The following is a 9589-nucleotide window of genomic DNA, read 5'->3' on the forward strand; positions in this document are numbered from 1 at the left end:
AATTTTCAAGAATCTAAGTTGTAAATCTTTGACACCCATGGTCCCAATAGATTCTTTTCAAAAATTTATGTGTCAAATATTAAGGTTTTATTTGAATAAAAAATTGTATTTGAGAAAAAAGGTGTGAAAAAAAGAAGTGAGAATTAAACTTTCCAATGCTTTTTCTTTTTCTATATCAAATATGCAGAGAAAGAGGCCCAGCTAGGCCAATTCAAGTGATAAAGGCGACTTATGACTTTGGTAACTCCAAGGTCACAAGTTTGATTCCCCCTTGAGGCATTATGCCTGTGAATTACTAGGGGTGCGTCAATGGGCAGACAACTTTTACCTCCATGAGTTTGGTGCCGCATCATAATGTCCAAAGTGGCATGATGGTGGCTGAAGTTCTCGGGCTATCAAAAAAAAAATTTGTAGAGAAAGAGCATGTGTTCAAATATGATTTAAAAATTTAAAAATCAAAGGTTAACTTAATGCTAAATAGAAATTTTGTTTTTTTTTGAGATTATAGGTAAGTGTTTGTGTGTTGCCCTTTCTTAAAAAAAAAAAAAAAAAAAAAAAAAAAGAAGAAGGTGGTTACAGTTTAGTGTTTAAAAAAAGAAAAAAAACGTAAGTTTGTGTGTGTTGTTTTCTTTTTTCTTTTTTCTTTTTTTAATGCTTTTCTTGAAAATTATACATAGAAATATGAACGCTTTCCTTTTTCCCATTTTCTTAAGGCCATTTGGATTAAGAAGTATTTTTGAAGAAGGAAAAAGAAAGAAGTATAAAATAAAACAGAATATATTTTCCATAATACTTTCTTTCTACATCAAATACTATTATAAAGAAAAAATTCTAATATGATTTGAAATCAAAATTATTACTAATTTGTAATAATGTTTTTTTGAAATTCTATGATCATCTAATACTTAGAAAATTCTAATATGATTAGAAAGCAAAATTTATTAAAATTTAATTTTTCTTAGTTTCTAATCATATTAGAACATATGGTATTTGAAATCAAGAGAAAAATATAATAGATAAATATAGGCCTGGCAAAACGGGCGGGCGGGTCGGGTTTGGGCGGGTCACTAATGGGTCAGGTCATAAACGGGCCGGTTCATAAACGGGTCGATGTTAAATGGATCACACACATGCTAACCCTAACCCGCCCATTTAATAAACGGGCGGGTAACGGGTCAACCATTTAAAAAATATGATTTTTTATTTTGAAAATTTTAAAAATTTCATATAAAATAACATTTTTTTAAAAAAAACAACTGCATTTTATTTATTAATTTCTAAATAAAAAGAACATAAAATGTAAAAAAAAATACATCCCTTTAATGATACAATTTTTAAAACATGTGAAATTAAAAAAAAAACACACACACAGCACTGGCAAGTCCGCTGTGGTTCGTGGAGCCTGGAGGAGACTTGGAGACGACGACGACGACTCAAGGTGGAGTGGATCGATTGCAAGCTCCCAGCACTGGCAGGTCCGGCAACTCGGCAAGTAGCAGCGCACCAGAGGAGAGGAGAGGACAGGTCGAGGCCGTCCAGCACATTGCAGGCTTGCAGCGCACCAAATCCAGAGGAGAGGAGAGGAAGAGGCTGAGAGCCGCGGCGCGGGTTAGAGACCTAGAGCCCTTAGGGTTTTTTTTTGTGTTGACTGACTGAGTCTCTTGAGACTCTGAAAATTATTGAAGCCAGGCCCTAAAGGCATGTGCCGTGTCCGTGTGTCGTGTGCGTGACTGCGCGAGTGAGTCGTGAGTCGCGATTGTGAAGCTGGAGCGGCGCCTGGACTCTGGAGTGAAGAGTGGAGGCTGGAAATGGAATTATGCATTAAGGCAAGGATCCAAAATAACGGGTCACTCGCCGGGTGACCCGCCCAAACCCGAAAAACCCGTTTATAAACGGGTTAACCCGTGACCCGCCCAAATATTAAACGGGTTAATTTTTTTAAACCCGAACCCGTTTTAAACGGGCGGATCCGGATGACCCAACGGGTCATAACCCGTTTTGCTAGGCCTAGATAAATATAATGAATTTTATATAAAAAAAAAATTCTTAATCTTTAAGAGCATGTTTGGAACTGGAAAAATATAAGAGAAAGAAAATGAAAACATAGGAGAATCTATTTTCTTATACTTAGTTATCAAGAAAAGTTAGAATGAAAATAAAATATGTAATAAAATAATGAAAAACATGAATAACATTTTTTTTTTCTTTATTTTCAACCGTATTACAACAAATCTTCATTTTTCATACTATTTGATTGAGAGAAAATAAAATGGAAAACACATTTTTTTTCTTATTTTCCTTTCCTTTCTTTTCCATAAACAAAATCTTTAATGGAAACAATAGCTAAACATAAGTGTATAATATTTTTAATGTTCCAAATGAATTCTTAACATTTTTCTTAAAAAGATCTTGTAGATCCCATAATGGCCACAAAACGTTGATAAATGTTTTTTTAACTATTCAACTTTCCATCAGAATCACATACAAAAAAGAACACCCACCCATTCTGAGCAGATGCATTCACCTGGCCATCCTCCCCTTTCAATCCGCTGCTGGTTAAAATGAAATCTTCAAAACAGAACCACCCAATAGATAAAGAATGAACCGCCTGGGCTCACATGGTCTCGCCCTACTCGCCAGAATGATTTAATCACACCCATCTTTTCAAAAATAAAATAAACGAATAAATAACTTAAAAGAAAAAGAAAAAGCAAATTAAAGGCCCGTGCACCACTGTGTCATTCTAGCTTGCTTCCAAGTACAATCCCATATCCTCGCCCTCTCCCTCCTCGGCTCCTCCCCTTTAAATACCATCCCCTCACTTCCCTCTCATCTTCGCCAATCACAACCCATCTCTCTCTCTCTCTCTCTCTCTCTTCGTACGAACCAAAAATGGAACAAAACGTACCAGATATGGCTAGGAGAATATGGAGCGTGGTGCGGGTGGTGTACTGCATGGCACGAAAGGGCATTTCAAAGCGCAAGCTCATGCTCGAATTCAACCTCATCATGAAGCGAAGCAAGATCGCCGGCAAGGCCATCGGCAACCTCATGTTCCACAACCACCACGAAGCTTCTACCTCAGCCCGCCGCTCCCACGACGGCGCCGCCACCCCTCCCGATCACTACGAGTTCAGCTGCAGCAACAGCCCCGCGGGCCCCTCCCAACACTTTCCCTTCTATCTCGTCAAGCGCGGCCGCCGCAGCCACGGCCACCACTATTCTCACTTCTTCTCCTGCGCCCACGCGCCGCCCACTGCCGACGACGATTTCGTCAAGGTGGTGCTGGAGATGCTCAACGGCGGCGCCGGAGGCTCTGCGGAGGCCGTGGAGGCTTCGCCGCTGACGCAGCTGCCGGGCTTGGGGCAGAGCCCAGCGGTGGTAAGGCAGCTGAGGATAACGGACTCGCCGTTCCCGCTGAGGGACGCCGACGGGGACAGCCGCGTGGACCAGGCGGCGGAGGAGTTCATACAGAAGTTCTACAATGAGCTCAAGCAGCAGAAGATAATGGAATTAAATTAATGTTATTGTTTGTTTTTGGGGTTAATGCAGTAACAGGCGGCGGAGGCGTGTGAATGTTGGATTGATTTTCTTATAATTAACAAACAATAAAAGCCTATTTAATTACTCTTCTTAACCTATATTGATAATGCATGTTTTTTTTTTTTTTGTGGACTGCATTATGAAATTTATATTGTATCGAGTTTCAATCATTCAATTCTATATGGTGCGAGCTTTCGGATGCAATTTAAAAATAATAATATTTAGTTCATGCTTTTGATTACTCCTTACTTTCATGAATAGTAAGACAAGATTTAAACTTTGAGTTTTTTTTTTTTGTGCGGTTTTTCTTCATGAGGTAAGGTTTGTGTGAGCCTGGTGTTTTACGATTAAATATAGCAAAGGAATTGAAGGGAGTGTTTTAACTTAAAGCTTAAGGGAAAGTATGGTGTCTTGGAGTAGAAGTTGGGGGGAGTAAGTAAAGCACAAAGAGAGATTATAGTGGCTACTTCAAGCCTGGGGCAGGTGTATTCTGTGTGTTCATTATTAACAACATCTTTTTTACTTGCTTTTTTTTTTTTTTTTTTCTTTTTTTGGAATTATTGTGAGAACTCTAGCCATCGACGAGCCACTCTTTGGACCGTCCGATGCGACACCAAACTCATGGGTCAGTGGCCTTCCCTCCTGGTTCGCTAGCCAGGTTAATTGAATGCGGTCATGGGTTCAAATCAGTTGGCTGGACGTTCGAGCCATCCGCTCATCGGGACACAACCACTAGTATCCACTGTGCCAAGTGTCACGGTCTGACTATTTTCACACCGTTGTGAAAGGGTTGTGCGGCGCTAGTTAAAACACTATTGTTTAACTAGCCAGCTTATCGTTTACCAACATTCATCCATGAAATACTTTCATTAGCATTCAATCAAATGGCAACGGAAATAGTAAGCATTCATGAAAGCAGTGGCAAGCAAGCAGTAAACATTGAATCTACGAAATTCATTAACAACACCTCTATTGACATTGTGTGTTTAGTGAGGGAGGCAAGTAGGCTAAACACGTTGATAATATTTAGTGAGTTTTACAATGACTGATGAACACTCACCGTCCTCTAAAGAGGTTTTTATGTAATTATCATCATAGCACTAGGAAATATCAAAGTGATCGAAGAGTCATACTGCCTTATATGGCATATGAAGACACTACTAGCAGAAAATAACCCTACACTAGTATTTATATGATGGAAACCCATCATAAGTACATGAGACAAGCGGTCACAGGCAAGCATAATGCCCTGAACAAGCTTAGCTCATGACACCAAGGCACGTTTTCATTCCTCCTTTGGAGAGTTGGTTCATGTAGCTTTCCTTGAATATTTCTTGTGAGGGCAATTTCTTTTTCTTTTTTAATATTATAATTTAGAAAAATGAATAAAGAAAGGGTGTGAGTGTGTGAGTGGGGGGTTCAGGTGGGCATTCATCTCCCTCAAATTTGGAAGATTATTTGCAACATAGAAATTATTAATTATATAAAAAACTTGCATGAAAAGGAGAAATTATATAAGAGACATCCTCCTTCACGTGTTTGTGTGTCTGTTTTCTTAATTATACACTTACTAAATATGGGTACCTCTTTGATATTAATGAATGTAGGACAAATTTGTCACATGTCTAACATTAAGGAAACATATATACGGACACGTGAAAGGGACGTTCCCTGTATAATTTCTCCATGAAATGGGGCAATATTAATAATAGTTTGGTATAAAACATGGTAAAAATGTAGAAACAGAGATAAATTTGAAAAAAATAAAGAGGTAAGAAAAGATGCAAAAAAGGCCGTTAGTTAAGCTAAATATAGATCATTTAATAGTTTGTATGATAGATTAGGTACAAAAGAAGGGGAAATAAATATATTTAAACTTGTTAAAGTTAGAGAAAGGAAGAGTTAGGACTTAGGAAATGTAAAATGTATAAAAAGGGAGGATGATATTGTCTTGATTAAGGACAAAGACATTAAAGAAAGATGACAAAGTTACTTTAGTAAGTTGTTTAATGAAAACTAAATAGAAGGCTTAAACTTAGAATTGTCAAATGACGAAAAGATTAAAAATATAAGATTTATTCACAAAATTAGAGTTAACAAAGTTAAGTTTGCACTAGAAAAGATGAAAAATGTGAAAGTTATGTGACCAGATAACATCCCAATTGAAGTTTAGAAATGCTTAGGTGATAACAGAATTATTTGGTTAACTAATTTATTTAATACAATTGTAAAAACTAAGAAAATGTCAGATGAATGGAGGAAAAACACTTTAATACCAATATAAAAAAAAAAAGGAGATATTCAAAATTGTAATTGTAAGAATCCGAACCGTGATATATGAGTTTAAATAAATAAGAGAGAGACAAATTGGGAATTTAGCAGGATTCGTCAACGAAGCCAGAGTTCGTCGACGAAATCCATGTATCTCTCGTCGACAAAGTTCAAAGGCTTGTCGACGAGGAGAAGCCGAGAGATTTCGGGAAACTGGGGATCTCAGGCTTGTCGACAAGGCCACCGCTTCGTTGATGAAGGTAATGGCAGATTCGTCGATGAGGACGCCATTTCGTCAACGAAGACGCCCGAGTCAATTCATTACTTCCAAGCTAAGAAAACTCAAATATCTTCTCTCTCTCTCTCTCTCTCTCTCTCTCTCTCTAGAACTCTCCCTACTCTCTATCTCTCTAGATTTCTTCATCGTTCGTCTCGAGAATCGTTAATCTAAAGTTACCACGAGGATCGTGGAAGGATTCTCTACAAGTTCTACGGATTAGAATCCCGTTTTGGAGAATTTCGGGTTTTGGCATAAAATCGAGGTAAGACTCAATTTTTAATTCTGATCCAGTAGTTTAGTAAAGAACAGTCTTGTGAGTATCTTCTTGTACTGTTTTTTGTAGGTTTTGAAACTCAGTTCACTATTTAGGGACCTTAGAGTTCAGGATTTGCTATTCGGGGAAAAGGTAAGGGGAATTGTGTTTATATCGATTATTTTTGAAATCGGACTCGGTGGAACTTTAGTTCACGGTCCTGTGTGTGTTTTGACTACTCATCTGGGGGGATCTAACGGGTAAAATTATGAGTTTTTCATGATTATAGTTTTGAAAAAAAAGGGGCGACGGGTTGCATCCCTGGTTTTGTTGAAAACCGAGCGTATATGTTAATTTATATTGTGTTATAGGGATGGCCGTGCCTTGACTTGTTTAAACTGTATGTGGTTGGAAAATCGTGATTTTAGATTACCAAATAGGTGTGGTTTGTTTGGTTATATGAGCATGCATGTGTGTGTGATATGTTGAAATGCTAGTAGGAACGCGGTTCCGAATTTGTTCCAGGTATTGAGAGTGTCCGGCTCTATATCCGTGGGCATATGAAATCGTTAGACCATAGATTGGCAGAGGTCCGACTCTATATTCGAGGGCGTGAGCTTATTTCGACAGATTAGACCGAAGGGTGTGGATCCACCAGTTAGCGCTGGTATGATGTCATGGGAGTCGGGAACTAGCTATGTGTCGATGGTGCCGTTTTATGCCGGTTAGCTACGGGCCAACGCTGTATGTTGCTGGCTGGCTTCGGGCCGATGGGTGTGATGACACCGGGTTTACTGATCATGTGTACGTGTACGTGTATGCACTGTCTAAAATTAGTACTTGACTGCATTTAACTGCGCGTATGTTGCATCATGATAACACTCAAATGCCACACACTGAGAGGTGTCTCACCCCTACTGTACGTATATTTTTACAGGTCCTTTGAGTAATCGAAACTAGCGTCCTGGTGTAGGGAACATAGTGGCCAGTGTACTACGGTTAGCGCTTGGGTAAGTGCTAGGATTGTGTTTTAGTGGGTTGCCATTTTGAGATGTATTGGGCACCCAGTTGTACGTTGTATGATAGAGCCTATTTTTGCTCTTGTATAGACTCTGGTATGGTACTGCATATGTATATAGAATGACCTTTTTTCACTACATATATGGTTGTGTTTGGATGTATACAGGGTGCTTGGGAACCCCACGGGGTCGGACCCTCATCCTTTGTACTGTATCTGTGGATGATTTGTATGATATAGGGACAAATTTGATTTCACCCCTAGGTCCCATTTCCGGGTTCGAGGCATGACGGCTTTGTATCAGAGCTAATCAGGTTGTTAGGTCTTGTGGACTTGGTTAGGCTTAGCTGTGAGTACATACCAGAGTATAGGATGTTGGATATGGGTAGAGTTGGTTGAGGGTTGTTCGGTTGTTAAATCGGGATTTGTCGACGGTATTCCGTTTTTTTCCTAGGATGACGATTCCAGTAAAAGTAAGGTAGATCATTGATGACTTTCGTGTTGGTGCGATGGGACAGACCTAGACCTAACAGGGAGTAGTTAATACGATTAATGTAGATCATTGTGTTAACTGTATGTGTTGTAGGGATACTGATAAATTCCTATTGTGATGCAGAATGGAGCTCAAGGATAATGACCTGGGAAGTGGCTCCGAGGAGACTGCGAGTGATGAGTCTCCTCTATGCCTTGAGGTATGACAAGGCAGATGTTGCGGGAGATCAGGCGGAGTGTGAGGAAACACGAGCGCTCTCCTATTGTTGCGGGGTGCACCATTGAGAGGTTCATACACATGCATCCTCCGACGTTCTCTAGAGGACCTGACCCAACTATAGTAGAGGACTGGGTGGAGAAGACTGAGAGGATCTTGGAGGTCCTGCACTGCACGGATAGGTAGCGAGTCCTTTATGCTACCTTCCAGCTATCTGGGGAGGCGGGTCGATGGTGGACATCGATGAATCTGCTAGAGAAGCAGAGGGGCGGTCCTGAGGAGATGACATGGAGCCGTTTCAAGGAGATGTTCTTTGACAGATACTTCCCAGCTTCTATACGTGATGCAAAGGCGGATGAGTTTTCTGCTCTGACTCAGGGGAGTATGACGGTGCAGGGGTATGCGGCTCGATATATAGAGTTTTCCCAGTTTGCGCCGTGTCTGATATTGAGCAAGTATGAGAAGACTCGAAGGTTTGAGAAGGTCCTGAGGAAGGATGCCTGCAGACTAGTGGGTATGCTTTAGATTTGCGAATTCTTGATGTTGGTGGATAAAGCCACGATGATTGAGTCTAGTATCCTAGAGGACGAGGTGGATTAGGAATCGAGGAAGAGGACAGTACCTTTTGGTTCTCAGACAAGATCTCGTCAGGGATCGTGCAAGAAGAGGAGCAAGGGCTCGGGTTACCATCAGAATACCAAGCGCCAGGGTTCTCAGGGGAGCCAGACTAGGGATCCTTGTATTAGATTCCACAGATGGCACGAGGGTAAGTGCCGGTCATTTGGGGGTAACTGCCACAATTGTGGCCAGCTAGATCACATGTTTCGTGATTGTCGTGCACCAAAGCGAGATGTGCCTGCATCCAGTGTGAACCGAGGGAGCAATCAGATACCTCAGGGAACCGTTCAGACGAATACAACTCCGGCCAGAGTATACTCGCTTACTCTAGGGGACGCTGAGCATGCAGGGAACGTAGTGGTAGGTACCTATTATTGCTTTCAAATAAGGCTTCTGTTTTGTTTGATTCAGGTGCAACCCACTCTTTTATTTTTGTGAATTTTATGTGACGGTGTGGGGTTGAGACCCAGACATGAACGAGGTGTTATTTGTTACTACGCTATCTAGAAATGTATCTTTCTATAGGAAGATGTTGGTAGATTACCCAGTAGTAATTCAGGGGAAGCTGCTATTGGTGAATCTTGTTGTATACGACATGTTGGGGTTCGATGTCATTCTGGGGATGGATTGGTTGTTCTCCAGTTATGCTGTGATTGACTGTCGTAGAAAGGTGGTAGTTTTCAGACCTCCTAGGGAGTAGGAGTATAAATTTGTGGGATCGTGTGTGCGTTCAGCGCCACAGATTCTGTCGGCACTATTGACGAGGAGGTGACTCTTGGACGGATGTCAGGGGTACCTAGCTTGTGTGGAGGAACTGCCAAGGGATTAGTTGAGACTCGAGGATATTCGGGTAGTCAACGAGTTCCCGGATGTGTTTCCAGATGATTTAGCCGGTTT

At 40.7% G+C, this 9589-nt stretch overlaps 1 protein-coding gene across 1 annotated transcript; it reads left to right on the top strand.

Moving 5' to 3' along the window:
* The first annotated feature begins 2841 nt into the window (after positions 1 to 2841).
* Positions 2842 to 3634, top strand: LOC131164099 (uncharacterized). Its single transcript, XM_058121065.1, has one exon. It carries the CDS (start codon positions 2893 to 2895, stop codon positions 3520 to 3522), a length of 630 nt encoding a protein of 209 aa, XP_057977048.1. The 5' UTR covers positions 2842 to 2892; the 3' UTR covers positions 3523 to 3634.
* Positions 3635 to 9589: the final 5955 nt, after the last annotated feature.

Source organism: Malania oleifera, chromosome 9 (genome assembly GCF_029873635.1).
Source record: "Malania oleifera isolate guangnan ecotype guangnan chromosome 9, ASM2987363v1, whole genome shotgun sequence".
NCBI lineage: Eukaryota > Viridiplantae > Streptophyta > Magnoliopsida > Santalales > Ximeniaceae > Malania > Malania oleifera.